Genomic DNA, 19,840 nt, shown 5'->3' on the forward strand with positions numbered 1-19,840 from the left:
CACTGTTTGGCCTATATGTTGACACCCGAGATTTGCGAATTGGCTGAGGGTCTGGAATACTGAGGCGGAGGGCACCTCCTATTTTAGGGAGAATGTGTATTTCTTTTCCGTGACGCATCCCTTCCACGAAAAGATGCAAACGTGCAAACGCGCAATCAACTGAAGTTCCCCCGCCCCCCAGTTTGCCTCCAGGAGTGTGGGTGCCCTCCCAGCAATCCCGAAGCTATTCCGGCAGCGTCCGGACCGCATCGGAGGGGTCTAGAATCCGGCGTCCGCGCCTCAGCCCGATATCTCCCCCGCCTGACGCACGCGTGCTGACGGGGGAAGGGAAGGGGAGGGCCGCTCCCGCACACCGCTCGCAGTCGGGGTACCGGGAGGAGATGCCGGGCCCGGGTCAGGCGTCCGGCTGGACCGAGTGCGGCTCCTCCGCAGAGCCGCCCGCAGCGGCCGAGACCGAGGGTGGAGGCGGCGGGTGAGGCTGCGGGGCCCCGAGGGTTGGGGGCACGGCGGCCAGCCCCGCGTCGCGACCCCCCGGTAGAGGAGTGGGTGGGAGCTGGCTGCTCCAAGGAGGAACTGGTCTCCAGTGTGCCGACGTGAGAGGAGCGGGGAACCTTTGTTGTGTTCGGGATGGGAAATATGGAGGCTGACACACTGTTTAGGGGAAGCTTCGGGGGAGGGTTTGGTATAACGACTAAACGCGGGGCTGCGACAGTCGCCTGCCTGGAGGAGGCGCTGCGAGGCCCGCTGGAAAAATTGCCGTCTGGCCCCATACTCCTACCTACAGGCGAGGGCAGCGAGGGTAGGAGAAAACGCCCCCCGGCTGGATGGAGGGCTTCCAAGTCAATAAACCAGTTTCTTGTGTGTGGCGTGGGCCACCATTCCGTCCAATGGGGGTTCGTCATCGCCGGTGAGACAGATGGCAGTATTAACGTTAGAGGCACCCGCATCTTGGTATTTTCTTCGCTTGGCAGGCCCTTCTTCATAAATCCATTTCATTCTGAGCAGGTTTTCAACTATTGTTTCCTGTATGGTGAAGACAGCTGCTGAAGTCACTGCTGGAGACCTCTGCTGTACAATACCTCCTCCTCTCCTCCCCTCATTATACCCCCAAACCTAGAGTTGTGGGTATTCGCTGTCGGATGCGGCCCACAGTCAAGGCATCGGTTGCTATCTTTTTTTTTTTTTCCTTCCTGTTTCACCTTAAAAAAAATTTACACACATATATATATATTTATTTAACATTGTGGTTATACATGTATATAACACAACCTGCCAAACCTGCTATTTCAACCATTTTTAAGTGTACAATTCAGTGGCACTAATTATATTCACAGTGTTGTGCAAGCATCATCATATCTTTCCAAATTTTTTTCAGCACCCTAAACAGAAACTCAGTTATTGCTCATTAAGCAATAACTCTCCATTTTCCTCCCCTTCCACCTCCTGGTAACCTGCCATCTCTTTTATATCTGGAATTCAAAGACTTCTTAAACCTGGGATGGAGTCTTGTGTTTTTCTTCTGTTCTTCACAATGTTTAGCAAAATGCTGGATCCTGGTATATCAGGAGATCAATAAATCTTTGGTGAATGAATAAATTGTGGGAAGAGGGAAGAAGGGGTGTTTTTATTTCAATTTAAGAAAAGGAAAAAAAAACTTGTACAAAATTAGAGATATTCCAAGCCAATTTATCAGTTCCAGCACAGTTTTATTACATATAATAAAGAATAGGATAGTATTTTCAGTACCCACATTACCCTATTAAAGGTTAAGAGAGCAAGAAAATGTCTCATAGCACAGAAGCCCAAATCACTTTATCAGACTCACTGTAGGAATTAGATTAGGAGGCTATAAAAGTAAAACCAAATCTGATTTAAAGTAAATCCTTTCTAGTATGGTAAAAATCATTTATCTCACTTTTCAAAAAACCTGGAGCTGTTAGGATATAATGAGTATTACAAGAGGAAATTTGTAAGACATGTTTGATGGAAACATGAAAAGTGAAAAACATCTGCAATACTGTCCCTTTTTCATTTTAAACACTTTTCTTTAATGCTTATAAAGCTATCAATTATTGTATATTATTTGCATTCTTTTTTTTAACAGATCAGCTGGACATTGTTTTTACCAGAATTCCAAAGGTACTGGTGAGTACTGCATATAAAACGGTACAATATAGATAATACCTATAAATAACATGTTCAGAGAAGCCAATTTACATGTAGTTACTTACACAATGGAGTCTTAAAAATAGATTTTATTAGAATTGGCAAACTTAATCTTTAAGGTTTTTTGAAGAACAGTCCAGGACGTTCTTTCCCTCCTGTTAATACATCTCACGTTCAAGCATTTTTAAAAAGGTATTTCAAAATTAGCACTGAACCTAAAAAGAACTGTTTCTACCTGATATTGGTTAAAAAGCACAGAAAGCACAGTGCACAGCCAGGAGTTCAGACACAGATGAAAGGGAAAAAATCTGAATTTAACAGCTTTAAAAAACAAGCAATACTTCTCAGTACTATTTTCCTCTTATTTGAAGTAAATGATAGTACTTTAAAGTACTCACCTCTTCTCTGCTGCAGTTAAGTGATTAAGACAGACCACCGAAGGCCTCTCCCTAATTGCTTTTTTTGGGGGTGGGGTGGGAGAGGTGGAGGTGGAATTTACTGATCGTAGGTGTATATATAAAAAACTATAGTAGTTATGAAATGTTTCATTTCAATTCAACTATATTTAAACTTGGATTCACATTTGCCTTTCTTTGAAAAATTTATAATTTTTCAAGTCCTTCAAATTGCCTAGGAGAAATCTATATACATACATGTGCATGTATGCATGTAGAAAATGTGATCTTTTAAAAATGTGTTTCATTCATTAATTTAGATTCCTACCTCCCACAATTCTTGCTGATTTAGAGTTAAAGTTAAAAAGAAACAAAACACAAACAAAAAATTAATACATCTCAGATATGGAAGGAAATAATTTGTCTATGGAAAAAATTTTAACCACTATTAGCATATGAGGTATACTGACTCATTATTAAAAAAACAAAATTTCTAAACAAATATCAAAGTAAAAGTGAGAAGTTTATATACTATAGGACCATGTTCATATAAAAACAACATAGGTATATGCCTAGAAGAAACTATGAAAGACTATCAAAGTGTTTTAAAATGGTTATTACTGGATGGTGAGATCAAAGGATTTTATTATATTTTTAATATTTTGTGTTCTTCACAAATTTATAACCAAAGTGTATTACTGTTATAATTGGGGGTGGGGTGGGGTGGGGTGGAGGCGAAGGGTAGTACTCAACAAATGCTTTATTGTTTTTCTCTATATTTGGATTTGAGGTCTCATCCTATTATTAATATAAACAAACATTACAGTCAACTTCTAACAGGGAATCTAGATATATTTGAATCTGATTTATGATCACTAAAATTTGGCAGCCTTCAAGACAATGAGCAAACGCCATTTTTCAACAACTGATTTACTAACAATTTTACTATCCACCCTGACAATAAACTACATCTCTATGATAACGTAGGACAGTTTATCAAAATTAGCAACTTTAAAACGTTTAAAAATTTTTGACATATATTTACAGAAAAGTTGTGGGAATAGTACATAGAATTCTAGGATCCCTTTATCCCTTCACTCTGATTTCCCCAAATAGGGTCTCTCTCTCTCCCCCCCATATATATTATATATGTATATAAATGTTTATTCTGAACTGTTTAAGAGTAAGTTGCAGACATGATGGATGCCCCTTTATTACTAAATACTTCAGTTGTATATTTCCCTTCTTTAAAAAAAGGGATTATCTTACCTACATTTATGTATTTCACAAAATAATAATCAAAATCAGGAAATTTGCATGGCTACTACTATCTAAAGATTTAATCCAGATTTTATCTGTTCTTCCAATAATTCCTTTGTAGCAAAAAAAAAAAAAAATCCAAGATCATGCATGGCTCTCAGTTGTCATTTTTCTTGGTTACCTCTATCTAGCACAGTTCCTGAGTCTTTCTTTGTATTTCAGGACGTTGACAGTTTTGAGGAGTACATACTAGTTCTTTTGTAGCATTTCTTTCAATTAGGATTTGTCTGATGTTTCCTCATGATTAGATTCAAGTTATGCATTTTTGGCAGGAATACCACAGAAGTGGGGTTGAGTTTGTCTTGGTTCATCCTATCAGGAAGGACATCTGTCAGTCAGTCCATTATTGACAATGTTAATCTTGATCATTTGGTTCAGGCGATATCTGACAAGTTTCACCACTGTAAAGTTACTATTTTACTGTTTGTAAAAGTATCTTGTGGGAATATGCTTTAGATAAATATATCCTGTAACTCCTCAAACTTTCCTTCATTAGTTTTGTCATCCATTGATGACTCTTGACTGAATCATATTTTTATGATGACTAGAAAATGGGAATTTTCTAATTCCATCACTTTATATTGGTCAGGTGGTTTGCTATTATAAGGAAGAGCTTTCCTTTCTTTGTCATTTATTCATTCATACCTGTATTTATTTACATCAGTGTGGACTCAAGAATTCTTCAGTCAATTACTCATTACTCTTTGAGCTTTTTCTTACTTTTAGGCACACAATGTTGTAGACTTAACTTGTACTTTCTTTGCCTTGGCCATAGAGCCAGCCAATTCTTCAAGGAGGTTGTGGTAGGCAGGATGGTCCCTCAAAGATGTCCACATCCTAATCCCTGCAAGTTACACTGCATGGCAAAAGAGACTTTGCAGATGTAAAGTTACCAACCTTAAAATAAAGAGATTATCCTGGATTATCTGAGTGGGCCCAATCTAATTAGTTTTTCTGGCTGAAGTCAGAGAGATGAGGGAGAAGAGGAAGTTAGATTTGAAGCATGAAAAGAACTAATACTCCTTTGTTTGTTTGAAAATGAACAGGGCCACATGTCAAGGAAACAGGAATCTCTATCCTATAGCTGCAAGGAACTGAATTCTGCCAATAGCCTGAATGAGCCAGGAAGCAGATTCTTCCTCAGAACCTCCATTTAGTAGCCCGTATCACCCTTACACCTTAATTTCAGTTTAGGACCCAGTTGAACGGTGTTGTGCCCAGAACTCAGATAATAGATGGGTACTGTTTTAAATGGCTAAATTTATATTAATTTGTTATGGCAGCAATAGAAAACAATTACAGTCTCGCCTTTCCTTGGTGGAGTATAGTATTTTAGAAAACAAGACTGGGTGCTAGGTGTGCTCACTGAAAGCAGAGTATCCTTGCTTCTAGGCCTTTGGAGGACAGAGCTGGGAAATAGATGTGTCTATAAATACACACATACATGCATGCCCACAGATAGCTTTATCTATTTCCATATATTTACCTAATATGTAAACTGAAACCTGTGAGTTCACACTACTAACTCCAATTCCAAACCAACGAGCTGGGTTCATTCTGTGCTTTCCCCTTTCCAAATTGATAGGAAACTCTTTTCTCCAATAATGTGAAACCTGACTCCCATTAACCACAATATATTTGCTTATTTGCTCAGTCTTAAAATGTATAAAAAATTATTTCAGAATTGCTAACCCATGCCTCTTCAAAAAAGAAGGCTGGCAGTTAGAGTTCAATATTTGCTTAAGAGTCATTTTTGTTTGAGGGCATATAGTTTGAGCAATGTATTCAAAAGTTACTTGAGTTGGTTAACTACAGTAGGACCTCATTTTACATGAACTCAACACATGTGAGTTCAGGTATACGTGACTGGCAATCAAAAAAAAATTAAGGCAGAGAGAGAGAATTAAGAGTTTTAACAATTATTTCTATGATTAATTTTACCTATTGTTACTAGAGTTTATTTGCCTTAGTATTTAAAAATGTGTGACAGATATGTTCATATAAGAAATACTCGTAAATAATGGGGGTCATGATTTGTGATTTTCAACTCATACAAAGGGTCTTGTAATATAATGGTTGTGAGAACAAGGTCCTACTGTATTGATTTTTTTTTGTATTTTTTTGGTATTGATTTTTAAATGTTTCATTTTCTGTAAAGAAATGCTATCAAATTTTTGAGAAATTAAATTTGAGACCATGATATAATATGCATCTCACATTTATGAACTGAAAAAGGATTTTTTAAAAATAAACTTTTTCATTGTTGGAAAATAAATGAGTTAGTCCTTCAGTATGCAGATATCTCTTACTTATCTGCACTAATCATCCAGTTTGGGCTTTGTTATTAATGATATTGAAACAAAACTTTAATTTGACTTAACTAACTATAAATTTTTAACTTAAAATCTGTTTTGCCAACTTTATGTGAAATAGCCACAAGCTGGAAACAACCCAAATGTCCACCAACAGGTAGATGGATAATCAAATTGTGATATATACACATATAATGGAATACTACTCAACAATAAAAGGATTATACTATTGTTACATGTAACAAGGATGAATCTCAAAATATTTGTCAATTATAACAAATATACCACACCAATGCAAGATGTTACTAATATGGGAATCCCTGGAGATGGGGTGGATCGGGAGAAGGGACTTATTTCAAAGGGGCAATTCCTGACTAAATTATGCAAGATGTTGGTATTCCCCAAACTGCTAATTAGTATCCACCCTAGATTAAGTTACTGGTATCAGTGTATCTGGAACTGAAAACTATTTTCCATTCACTTGAGAATATATCTAAACTTTTATTTTTATTAGAAGGCAGTTATTTTATTCTGCCCACATCAGTATTAGAAATGACGACATAACCAAAACTATGTAAAAGTAAGTTTTAACAAATTTCTGTAGTAAATAGTCCTTCATTTTAATACTGTACCATTTTAATACTGCATCATTAAAGGGATAAAAATTGTGGTATTATATTTGAGTCTAATTTAGGAAAATCCACTTAAAGCTTATTATATCTTAGCTAACAGAATATTAGAGGAGTGGTATTTCTAAGATAAATGGGTATCTTAGATATCTTGGATCCTTTCTGCTATTTAGTATCAGTGCTTCGTACCAAGTAGAATTTTAAAACCACATACTAAAGTCAAATGAATGATAAAATAATATTGTTGTAAATCTTTAAAGCACAAATCCTGCAAATATAGTCCTCTTTGGTATGTTTCCGATGTGCAATAAACTAAAACAGTGAGATAGTGTCAACAGTTCACATCTCAGCTGTGTTCAAATTAGTATAATCCATATATAATTTGACAAAAGAAATAAGCTGTTGCCTTAAAATCACTTTAAGTGAAAAATAATTATTCCAACATTGCACAGTGAATGTTTATGGATATCTTAAAGATGTTTGTGTGCTCTAAAACCAAATGACTCTCATGAATATCCAGTAGCTTCAAATTTAACAATCTGATGCAGAACACTCAAGATAAGCCAGAATAATCATTAGCACCTGTGAATATAGAAAACTTAGTAATTCTTTGGATATGAAATTCTCATGATAATGTTCTTGCCTACAGAAAGAATCAAAGATGGACACAAAGTGGATTTACACACAGCCAGGCTGCAAGAGTTATGGAAAACTCCTCAAATTCAAACAATTCACTTCCCTAAAACAATGATGGATGCATCCTTTCTAAAGGTATGATAGCTGGGAAATGACACGTTATATAAAGACCAGTACTCTTTGTGAAATTCAGAGCTGAACTTTTTATTAAAGATAAGCTTCTTAGCGGGTAAGGCACTGCAGGTAACAAGATGTACCTAGTATATTGTCCAGGAGTCTACACCTATCTGTTGGGTAACCTCATGAGTAAATGCAAAAAGTTTTATCATTATAGATTCCTTATCGTAAGAGTTCTTTCAGGCATTTTGCTACTTAAGACCTAATGTCCCTTTAATCAAAAAGCTCAATGACATGAGCACAAAGATGCCCAAGCATAGTACCACCCTAGAGGTGGTAACATCCAACCTCCTAAAGATTTAACTCAAGTAGTAAAAAATTATAAGTAGAATTTTAAAATGACAATAAGCAAGAATTTTACAACTGTTGACCTGGACTACTTATTGAAGATCATAGCCTCCAGGAGTGTCATAACTAAAGTAACGTGAATTAGAATTACTAAAGACTGGTAAATTTTTCTGATCAACATTTTGAATCTTCTGGTTTATCACCTCTTCAGTAAATCCTCTGTGTGTGTGTGTGTGTGTGTGTGTGTGTGTGTGTGTGTGTTTAATGGAATCTTGCATCTTTAAGTCAGTGTTGACTTCTAAAATCAGCAAGTAAGGTGAAAATCTGTCAAAATTATATATATTGGAGTCCAACATACTATCCCTCCACATGTCCGCACAGCCTGTTTTTCTTCTGGTGCTGAAAAACTTTATTTGAGATGAAGTAGAGTAATTGGGTTGCTTTTAGGTACCATGCTTTCCCTCAAACAAAACAAAACAAAAAGCAAACAAACAAAAATCCTTAAATGCTAGAACCATATTGAGAAGGCAAGATGTCCACCCTGAGAGATATGGAAACTAAGACCCACTGACTGGATAGCAGATTCACACCTTCTTTGTCTAGGTTAGTGGTTATCAAAACTCATAGTGCATTGGAATCACTTGAATGGCATGGCAAATAGAAACACTGGCACTATTTAAACAGTCATTTCTTTTTCTCTTTTTGGCTAAGGTAACTAGTTGAATTTGCAGAAGTTAAATGAACATGTGGTCCACCCCCCTAAACACATTCATCCTTTCAGATAAGGAAAATATTGCCAACCTCTGTTCTATAATGCAGACTAAAAATTCTTTTATTCTGTATTTCAGCATCCAGACCTCACCACAGGCCAAAAGCGTTATCTGTGCAGCATTGCTAAGGTCTATAACGCAAACTATCTGAGAACATTAATGAAGAGGCAATACATGCACGTCATTCAGCGCAGCTCACAAAAGCCAGGCAGGTGCACCTCAAATTGTTTCTCAGTGGTTCTCACAAGAGTTGTGACATGCTTCTAACAGAGGTGATTTATGTGGCAGGTGTCCTCACTCATCACAGGAGCCGCCTCAGCTCTCGTTACTCACAGAAACAGCATTACCCCTGCACTACATGGCGACATCAACTGGAGAGAGAGGACTCAGGGCCATCTAACATTACAGCAGCATCTGCACCTGAGATGATCATACAGCATTCCCTTTGGCGTCCAGTGAGAAACAAAGGAGGGTCTGTTTCTTACTGTTTAAAAGGGGGAAAATGTTCTACAATTTCATTTGAAGGCCAGCTAAATGTATTAAAGCTTTGTTCTTAATATGCTCACTTTGCTAAATTCAGAATAGGTTAAACAAAAAGCACAAAACAATATTATCTTAAACTGTCCCTTTACTGAGCTGATCGATATATGCCACTTCTTTTTAAAACATATTCCTGGAATTGTATTTCTTGGTCAGATATGGAAGCCTGCCCTTTTATACGATCCCCACGCAAAATCAAAATAATACAAACACTTTCAAAAAAAGTATATGGTTGCTTCTGCACAGGGGAGTATAATAGAACACACACACACACAAAACAGATTAAGAAGACTGAATATTCAACGTGCACTACAATAGTTCACTTTGCATTTCAGAGTCATTAAGTCACAGGAGCATTCTGAGCTGGAAGGATCTCTTTGGTGATACTAGTATCTTAAAAAGAATTGACATGGTTTCCTACATGGTTAGGCAACTTGGTTCACTTTGTTGGCTCCAATTAAGAAACTTCCCTTTCCTATAGGTTGAAAACTGGATACGCATCTAAAACAAGATGTAAGTCGCTGAAGATTTTTAGAAGACCAAGCAGACTGTTCATGCAACCAGGTAAATGTGGAATTAAAAAAATATGCATGAAGATTTGATGCTTAAAAAATATTAAATTCAATATAGTTTCATTTCTATTATAGAAGACATTAATAAATTTAGACTGTGATTTGCTCTTATTACTCCAAATAAAACTAAACGTGAAATGTGATTTCTGCTTTCATTTAAAAGAACATACTGCTCAGGGGAGTGAGGTTCAAGGCATTTCTAATTCTAAACAAAGATATTTACCATATCACTGTCAGAAACTTAACAGAGAATGAACTTGTCAGAAAAAAGAGCCACCAACATGACCTTTTTAAGCCATAATGTTTTGAATGAATAACATTTTATAGAGCATCTAATAGTATACAAACATCTATTTCACTTACATTTTATTTGCTATTCAGCCAACCAGTGGAGGTAAGCCAAGGTGTTATCAAATTTTACAGATGTAACTCAGAAAAATCCAAGCGTGCAAATGTTCCGCATAATACAAATACTGCAAAATGAAAAAAGAGGAGGAAAGATTGAATGCTCAGAAGATCCCTCACAATTGATAAAGTGGAAAGCATTAAATAGAAGTTAAATAATTTCCTAAAGTTACTGGCATAATAGGGAGGTCAGGACTTAGGCCTACTGAATTGAAATCCAGTGTTATGTGATAGCGCCGCCCAGCTCTGCTGTAAATACCATGCCATGCCTTTCCAAGAAAGGAGGGCAAAGGTAGGGGAGAAGGTAAGGCTGGTTCCAAAAAGGGCAGTTAAGAGAAATCCCAAGTAGGGGAAAAGTCCTTGTAGTCTCCAAGAGATGAGAGATGAGAAGGAGATACACACCTTAATTTCATATCCAAAAGATTTTGGCTATATCTATTGAAGAATGTTATCGTGAAAATCAATGGGAAAATAGGACTTAGTAACAGAGAATTTGTTATACTTGGGCTAGAATACAGCGCTATATGTCTTATTTTTAAAAGTAAGATTTGACAGGGCTTAAGATTTTTGAAAATTGCAATTTGTTTTTTGCTGAAGGCTTAACAGGCTAGATGATTTTGAAGGTTGTAGTTACATACAAACCTGAATTTTCAGAATGAAAAAGAACTTTCTAAAATACATTATAAACTCTTATTTTTCCTTCAGTTACTACAAATGATTCTGAATCATACCTGAATGAAGAAAAAAAGGAAGAAGATTTACTAAATAAGTGCATGCAATCAATGTCAATTGAAGAACAGGGAGAACATCTGATGTTAACTTGACATTCTTGTCTTGAATATTGAATTTAAACATTGACCTACATCCAGATAACGTGCCAAAGGTGGGGGGAAAGGAGTTGTGAATTGATTGTGTATTCTTTCTGCGTTTAGCATAGTGTTGTTATTCATCATTAAGTCATTAAGTAATTTTGGTTTGTTCAGAAACTTTTACAACAATGTAATTCCTTGATGTAGTTCACTATACAAATGATATTTGTGTAATAAAGTTTGCGTGTAAGATATGTCTGTATTTCTGGCTAGACACAATTAAAATTTTTCTTGTCACTTAAAATTGAATTATTTTTCTTTAAATCTGATATATGCATTGTATAATTGCTTCTCTGTTTTCAACAAGTCTTAAGGCAACATTTAGAATATCCTACAATTTTCCTGATTGGGCTAAGAAAAACTGAAACATCCTGATATAGAATAGCATTTGACAGAGGTAGTACCCTGGCTTGCAAAGTAGGCATTCAATAAATATTTGCTGCTTGAATACAACTTAAAAATGGGAATACTGATTTGCCTATTTTATTAAAATTGCCACATAAACACTTTCACTTTCAAACTAGATTAAGCTGGGAGAAATTGTTTAACCTAGTGAAAATTATATTTTCACTCTAGTGTACTTCCCTGCTAAATTTTAGTGATTTTTTTTTTAATATTTTGTTAAACCTTGAAAAAATGGGGAGTAGGGCAATTTAAAGCTACAGTTTGAAGAATCACTGCTGATTTAATATGTAAATAGGTAGAAAACCAATAGAAAATAAAGTTTGAGTTCACACTATGACAGAATGTTGTAAGAAATAAGAGAAATCTGAAAGGTCATCTCATCTACTTCAGCACATTAAGTAATCTGCATAGTTTCATTTGGTTTCTCATTTTTTATGTTTTAATTAAACAAAGGTTATCAATAAAGTATAAATGAAAGACAAATGTTTATTACTGAATGGAGAAGAGAAAAATGTATACAAGGAAGTCTAAATTCTTTATCCTCATGCATTTAATAAAGTTCCAAATAACAACTTTGAAGATATTTACAAAGACAAACTTTTTCTTTTCTTAACATGTGACCATTTACTATGTGGTGGACATTTTTTCATGGAAATCATATACTGCAAACTAAATATATCCTTATAGCTTACAGCAATTACATATTAACAGAGAAGATTTACTGCAAAATATTATAAAAGCGATACAATTTTGTGGCTTTTAAATGTTTAATTACTCGATTTAAACAGGAGAATGGAAAAAAAAATACAAAAAAAGCATCAAGACAGGCCTGGCTTTACGATTTTTTGTATTCGATTCGTTCTACTTTCACATCATCTCCAATTAGCTGATACACATAAGTGACAACTGTAGAAGCCTGGATATCCATCAACACAAATGAAGGAATAATGTTTCTGAAAGAAAAAAATAATAATGTCAGTATTTATACTGAAAAGCAGCAGCACTCTAAATTTAAATTCAAGAAGATAATTTGGATTTGAGGAGAATCTAGTTATTACATATTCAAAGAAAAAATAATCAAAAGAAGACTGTCACAAAGGATAGAATTATTAAACTGGTTGCATTTCTCCTTTATGAAATGCTACATGTGCAACTATTATTTACTTATACCCTAAAAATTCCCAAATTGCATACTACTCACGTTTCCAAGGCATTATATGCACCAGTGGCAGAACCTGGGTTAATGTAGAATTTATTTTCATGCTCAAATGCTTCAAATTTGTGTGTGTGTCCTGAGATAAGAATGTCCACATCAAACTGCCTCTGCAACAGTGCTAAGCTGGCCATATCTCCCCATGGAATAACTTGATGTCCGTGGATCAAACCAATTTTGAACTGTCCAACAGTCACAACTTTCTGTTCTGGATAATTTAAATTCTAAATCAAGAAATAGACATAAAAGAAATACATATTTTAGAAATATTGATGTTTAAAAAGATCAGCCCACGTAAATACTCATTCTCATACTGGCATTTTGATATGGCACCCACACAACCAATACATTAAATATTTCTTCTCAGAGATTCTAAGGCTACAACTATGCTCAAAGCATAACTTACTCCAGGTGAACTGGAATTTATCATGTAATTCCTTTATTTCTACAGAATATGGATTCTTTTAGGAAGGCCGCAAAGAATAATTATTCCCCAAATTTGTGATTCTCCTCTACTTAAGAATCCTAGGCATATGATCTGTAAGCCAGGGTGTACTCAAATTATATTCCAGGCTTTAACAGTTTATATAGATAGCTTAAAATAATAATGATAGCTAACACTTACATAGCATTTGTTATGAGTCAGGCATTATTCTAAGGGTTTCATACATATCTACCTATTTAATGCTCACAAACAACCCTAAAAGATAGTTTGTTATGATCCCCATTTTAGAGATGAGAAAACTGAGACACAGAGCGGTTAAAATGTGGAGCTAATAAGTGTGGAGCCAAGATTCAAATCCTGCTAGTAAGGCCCCAGTGAATTTAGCAAATTGGAAGTAAAATTATAACTTTATAATGTCTTTAGCATAGCACAAACAGAAGCCCAGATACATTTTTAATGAACTAAATCTACATTCTAATGATTGACAAAAAGCTTGCCACCTCCCTTTGAATGTCCCTTTCACCTCCACTCTCTCATTATTCCAAACGATATTTTAAATTCACTAAAATAGTAGAGACACTATGCCTATTTGACTTTGTATAAAGGAACCCCATTAAAGAGCACCAATCAGGCTAAACAATTTATGAAAATACTTGTATTCCCAGAAATACAAAATAAATTTTTAAATTGGAATCAGATTTATCATGCTAAATCGTAGAATGTTAGCACTGGTAGGAAGCTTAACAAACCATCAAGTCCAATCATATTTTACATATGAAGAAACTAAGATTAAGAAAGGATATGTAATTTGCCCAACATCTCATTTTTAGTTAATGGGCAAAGCTGGAACTCCAGAATTCCTTTTTTTTTTTTCAAGTCAGCTTTATTGAGGTGTAATAAACATATAGTAAAAAACTCAAAAATCAATGACAAAGGCCTATAGTGTATAAGAACTACCAAAATCAAGATATAGAATTGTTCTATCACTCCCCTCACCTCCCTGTCAAATTCCCTCCTGCCCCTCAATAGTCAACCATTAATATAGGAAGCCACCGGAGGGTTTCCAGCAGAGTAGTGATGTGATCTTACTTCATTTAAAAGGGATGGCTCTGGTTACTATTTAGAGAAGAAGCTTTGGAGGGAGAAAGCATAGAATCAGGAAATTGGAATACAGCAAATTGATGGTGGTGGCTTGGAATAGAGTAGGACAGGTGATGGTGGCGAGTAGTTCATAACAAAAACTTTATAAAAAACAAACAACACTACAAAAAATAGTAACGAAGCCACTTCTACTCGATGTAGTGGATCCCAGAAAAAGATATGTTCAAGTCCTAACCCCTGGTACTTGTGAATGGTGACCTTATTTGGAAATAGGGTCTTTGCAGATATAATTAGTCAAGTTAAAAGTAAGGACATACTGGATTAGGGTGGGTTCTAAACCCAATGACTGGTATCCTTATAAAAAGCCCATGTAAATACAGAGCAGACACAGACACAGAGGGAAGACTGCCACGTGAAGACAGACACAAAGATGGGAGTGGTGCAACTACAAGCCAAGGAACACCAGGGTTTGCAGGCAACACTCTGAAGCTAGGAAGAGACACTGAAGGATTCTCCCCTAGAGCCTTCAGAGTGAGCACGGCCCTACTGACACCTTGATTTCAGACTTCCAGCCTCTAGACCATGAGAGAATAAATCTGTTTTAAGCTACCAAGCTTGTGATCATTTATTACTGTAGCACTCAGAAACTAATATACACAGTATCAATTTATTTAGTTAGAAGAATTCAATGTTTACTGGGTAGTCTAAATCAGTGATTTTCAAACAATAAGGGACATGTGTAGTTTGAAAAAGCATTTCAATAATATGATTTTATATATGAAAAATAAAAAATAATAGAAAGGCCTTAATAGTTGAGAAACCCTGTTCTAAAGAATAAAGCTTACATATATAATTAAGAAAGAGAAATATTCCAAATACATCACCTCATCGAAGTCTCCTCTCACAATATGAACGTCACCAGCCAGAGTCTTGAGATAGTCATAACTTTCTTTGGTGCAAAGATTTCCAGTGCAGAGAATGTGCTGAATCTTTCCTGGGACCAGCAATTTTTTGAATTTAGCTGGTAAACTGTTGCACCGGTGTGGGATGTGCAGATCTCCTAATACCAACACCAACTTTAAAATGTCAAGGTGAGACAAGATGTAATAGTAAACATGATGTCAAAATAAGATATAGAATGCAACAATTTAGTTATAAGTCCATATTTCCCCTCCAAAACTCTCCCTTCAAATGAAATGCATCAGAGTTTCCAGAACCAAATAGAGAGCAGACATTCACCATACAGTTCCTATCATGAACAACATGCACATGGTAACAGACTCTGTTCTAAGACAAACTTATTTTATTTTGGTCAGAAACAGTTGTGCATACATAATACAGGTAATCATTCTATTTACCAAAACTAAAATCAAGCATTCTAAAAGGATTCATTCAGAAACCTATAAATTACACTGAACAAAAAACTTGCAAAATGAAAAATACACTTCTGGGCCCTACAGAATTTGGCATTTTGATGACTGATGTGGATATTCATATTTCTGCAGTTGTAATGTAAAACCTCCCATAAATACCAAAAACATTAATAAAGGGAATTGTTAAGAATGTAACAATAGAGAAAAAAGTTAATTCTGTAATTTATGCTTATTAAACTGACAAGTATTTGGAGGAACAGTGGCCAAAAATTACAATATTTATTACTTAAAACTATTAACCATACATCACAGATGTATAAAAACAACCAGTGTTCCAAACAGTTTCAACACTCTTTTGACTTATCTTTGTTTTTGAATTATCATTGATATCTTCTCTTTCCTTCATTATTAAAAATCCCGTCACATATTATTGAATTGCCTATGTGACCTCATTATGGTCCCCAACTTTAAATCACCATTTCACAATCTTTCATGTGCATTAGAGCACGTTAAAAAGAGAGAGATCAGCTAAATAAGTGATGAATTTAGCAGGTAGATGATTTAGAGTTACAACATAGTCTCAGATGACAAAAAATACATTTTTCTCTTAAATAGAAAACATAAAAAAGCCCAGAGCTGTAAAATTTTAAAAGATTTGACAGATAAATATTATTAATTTACCCATTTAACAGAAATATTGCCAAAAAGATTATTTTAAAAATCTGTCCTCTAAAGGACAATGGAATCAATTTCATGTTGATTAGTATAAGCACCTCAATTCTATGACAGGATGTTTTCCTACATAAACCCCCCCATTAATAAATGCACATGCCCTTTAAACTGCTTTTGAAGAAAGCAGGACTATTCCTTTATATTATCAAGGAAAACATTAAATATCTAAAACAGGATAAAATAAGAAATAGTTTTGCCACCAAAGACTTTGTAAATGGAAATTAATTTTTAAAATATGTGAAATCAAAATGAAATTAAAATAAGCTCGATTCATTTTGCAATAAAAATCAAAATGATTGTAAAGGAAAGGAACTGTTAGCAGGACGTAGAGTAAGTCACGTAACATGAAATTACAAAATAAACACACTTTAAAAGAAACTGTTAAAAAAGTTTCTTCTTTATAAACAGTTTCAGCTGTTATTTGCTCAGTGGCCTGCCTATATTGTTTCAATCCAGATCTTAGTGGACAAAACATCTGTACAATTAAAAACCACCATGAAGTTTCCACCGTCACTGGTAATCAATACTAAAGTACCTGGGGACAGAATAATCTTCATCTTTAGAGGGGGATCCCTTCAGATATGGACTGAAGTACATAGTTAACGTGGGAAGCTGGCATTTGAAAAAAGGGTAAAAAAAATAGATTTCTATATTAAAAAAAAATCCCCAAATTCATAAAACAGTATATGTCTATACAACAGGTTGAAAATGTTTGAGACCAATAGAATGAGCTGTTCAATCTGAATGTGCTAGAAAGAACATTAGGAAGCCACTGTACTTTATAATGACTGATGACTTAAATTCTGTAAAGTATTGTGGATTATCTCCAAGTGTACTGAGAACATTAGCAGTCTAAAGATATAACTTTGTGAATGACCGTACAGATATTATTTTAAATTAGTAAAGATCCTTACTAGGACAGAATCCTCTGATTTCCTATAGGGGGCCAAGCTATAGGGGCAATACTGCCACATGACAAATGTCATACTTTGGGGTGTGTCTTTGCCCAAATTCCACACTTCGACAGGTCAGGTTAGATACAGATTATAGAGTTTTTAAAAATAGCAAAAGATCCTGGAAGTGGTAGTCTTGTTAAACTCAAATAAGGAACCAACACAATCAAAGCATGGGAATTTGGTTACTTCCTATTTGATAGACCTTAAAGGGTGAGAAACCCAGTAATCAGCCACCCAACCACCATTGTTAGTAAGGGCTAAAAGAAGACACTTACTCTGTGCCCAGCCTTAGTGGAATGAAGAAGTTGATTGCAGACAGGGGGATGAAAAAAAAGGGTGAAACATGACCAATGTTAAACAAAAGAAAGCAATGAAAAGAAATAAACCAAAAAAAAAGAACAAGAAACACCCATATCCAAATGAATATGTGAACAAATGTTAATGGTTTCTGAGTGTTATGAAAGAAAATGTTAAAAATCAGCTTTTCTCAAAATAATACAAGAAACATTTACTGTATTTTTAGACAACACATACACACACTTCAAAAACTCCCTTGCCATTTTTTTCTACTTTTCCTAATCTTGTTCTTTACACAGACTGCACACCCCCATCCCCTATGTTTTTACAAAACAACTTGAAAGACTCATCAACGAAGTCTAACATTTTCTGGATTCTTAGAATCAAATTATTCCTCAAGTATATTGATTTTAATTATCTTACGTTCAAAATTCTATCTGTTGGAAAATTATGCTGCAGTTAGGTAATTATTATTTTTTTTTACAGAGGATCTACATAGCAGTGTGAATACATTATCAAGTGATGAAGTCGCCAACTAAAGATAATGAAGACAAAAGTGTTAAAAACAAATACACATTTCTCCAGCTAGAACTGGACCTTCTCCACACTTGAATTGGCTGCCCATAGACTCTGGACACCCTTACTAAGTGATGAACATCTCTAGTCTCCTTTGCCAATAAAATGCTTTTAATCATAAAAGAATCAGCTAATGCTAAATTTTACCCAATTCTTTTTATTTCATATGAAAAGTGATGTTTCACTACAACAACCCTAAAAAAGTGTGCTCAACTCTCAAAACAACTTTGGAAAAATGAATATAGAACCATATGTTGGGTAATTACTTCCCCTCCTCTGAGTAACTGTCCCAAATTAAATAGAAATTTCACAAAGGGTTTGCTGTCCCTGTAACTGGGATGTTATTGAACAGAACAGATATTTCAAATATGTATAAATTACAACCACCTCCAGCACTTCTTTATCGGCTCCACAGTGATGGGGACAAAGTGAAGAGACTGCATAATTGGAGTCCGTTTACAAGAAAAGTCAAAAGTGGGATTAAAGCCCATTACACACACACTCACCATACACCACAAATCTTTGGCTGTCATTTCTGTAAGCCATGTCTTGAAAAGACAGTCGCAGAATCGGTATAATCTTAAAAATGCAACGGATGCATAATGCAAGTGAGAAGTCCCTTTACATTTAACCTTAATAACACAAATAACAAGAAAATCAGAACTCCTTTTGAAATAGTTCTTAACTTCTTAAGGGATCAAGGGCACCTTTAAAATCTGAGGGCCCTCTCCAGTAGCAGCAGCTCCTGAGTTTTTATGAAGGAAGGTCTTAGTGGTAGCAATCTATTGAGAGTGAAGGGGTGATGGGCCTGACTTAAAGCTGGCTGGAGAAGTCTTATGAACAGGTGAGGTAAGTTCCCAAACCATCCCTTGAAGCCAACACTGCCCTCTCCCCAGAAAATCGTACATATTCATAAAATTTTCCAAACAATTTCGGGGAGTTCACAGATCCCTAATGAATCCTATTCTAAAGGGTCGCAGCATACTAAGGAAACAAGGATTTCCAGAAATTTTTAGGGCCACATCCAGCCCTATGAGGGCACGCCATCACATTTCAACGAGAGCTGCACGTTATTTCTGGAGCGAAGGTTTGTTTTTTTCAAACTTAAAGGGGAGAGAATTCTGCTTGCTACTTCCCGTTTTGCATCCGAGGCAGCTTTCGCGACACGAGTGGAAACCCGCACAGGCCCACCAGCGGGAGGTGCTTTTTGCCGGGAAGCAGCAGGGAAACGTCTGGAAACGGAAGGGGACTGTGCTCCTTTCTCGGAGACGCTCGAGGAACAGGCCCCAGCTCGGGCGTGGGGTCTCGTGGCAGGACAAGCACCTGAGTGGGTCCCCTTTCCCCCCCTCGGACGTCCTCTGCCTCCTAGGGCGGCGGTGCAAGGCCAGGAACGCCCGCAGCGAGAGGTAGCCGCTCCCTTCCTCTCTCGCCCTCCCTCTGGGCCTTCCCAGGCCAGGCCCCGGCCCGCGTCCACTCTGGCCTCCGGGGTGGCCAAAGCCTTCGCCCCATAACTCCCCGCAGCCCCCAACGGCGCAGCTTCCCGGCCAAGAGCCAGGCCTCGGTCGCCTTAGCCGCCGTCCTCACCATCCTGTCACCCGGGTCCGCTGAGACACCACAACCGCCGCCGCCCTCTTCCTCAGGCACCTCGGCGACCCGCCCACTT

General features: G+C 36.4%; 2 protein-coding genes across 5 annotated transcripts; one reads left to right on the plus strand and one right to left on the minus strand.

Moving 5' to 3' along the window:
* The first annotated feature begins 179 nt into the window (after nucleotides 1-179).
* Nucleotides 180-12,118, plus strand: FAM216A (family with sequence similarity 216 member A). Of its 2 annotated transcripts, none has more exons than XM_037816933.1 (7): nucleotides 180-472; nucleotides 2,105-2,139; nucleotides 7,472-7,593; nucleotides 8,772-8,901; nucleotides 8,982-9,165; nucleotides 9,715-9,797; nucleotides 10,916-12,118. In XM_037816933.1, the coding sequence occupies exons 1-7, from the start codon at nucleotides 381-383 to the stop codon at nucleotides 11,032-11,034; spliced, it is 765 nt and encodes a 254-aa protein (XP_037672861.1). In that variant the 5' UTR covers nucleotides 180-380; the 3' UTR covers nucleotides 11,035-12,118. The 2 variants fall into 2 exon arrangements, with proteins under 2 accessions (XP_037672861.1, XP_037672860.1); XM_037816932.1 differs by having other exon boundaries at nucleotides 183-472; nucleotides 2,105-2,145; nucleotides 10,916-12,116.
* VPS29 (VPS29 retromer complex component) lies at nucleotides 12,017-19,825 on the minus strand. Of its 3 annotated transcripts, none has more exons than XM_037816935.1 (5): nucleotides 19,762-19,816; nucleotides 17,580-17,591; nucleotides 15,128-15,319; nucleotides 12,686-12,921; nucleotides 12,017-12,437 (listed from the first exon to the last, which is right to left on the minus strand). In XM_037816935.1, the coding sequence occupies exons 1-5, from the start codon at nucleotides 19,762-19,764 to the stop codon at nucleotides 12,320-12,322; spliced, it is 561 nt and encodes a 186-aa protein (XP_037672863.1). In that variant the 5' UTR covers nucleotides 19,765-19,816; the 3' UTR covers nucleotides 12,017-12,319. The 3 variants fall into 3 exon arrangements, with proteins under 3 accessions (XP_037672863.1, XP_037672862.1, XP_037672864.1); XM_037816934.1 differs by lacking the exon at nucleotides 19,762-19,816 and adding an exon at nucleotides 18,684-19,508; XM_037816936.1 differs by lacking the exon at nucleotides 17,580-17,591 and having other exon boundaries at nucleotides 19,762-19,825.
* Between the last annotated feature and the right edge of the window lie 15 nt (nucleotides 19,826-19,840).

The sequence above is a fragment of the Choloepus didactylus genome, chromosome 23, assembly GCF_015220235.1.
Source record: "Choloepus didactylus isolate mChoDid1 chromosome 23, mChoDid1.pri, whole genome shotgun sequence".
NCBI lineage: Eukaryota > Metazoa > Chordata > Mammalia > Pilosa > Megalonychidae > Choloepus > Choloepus didactylus.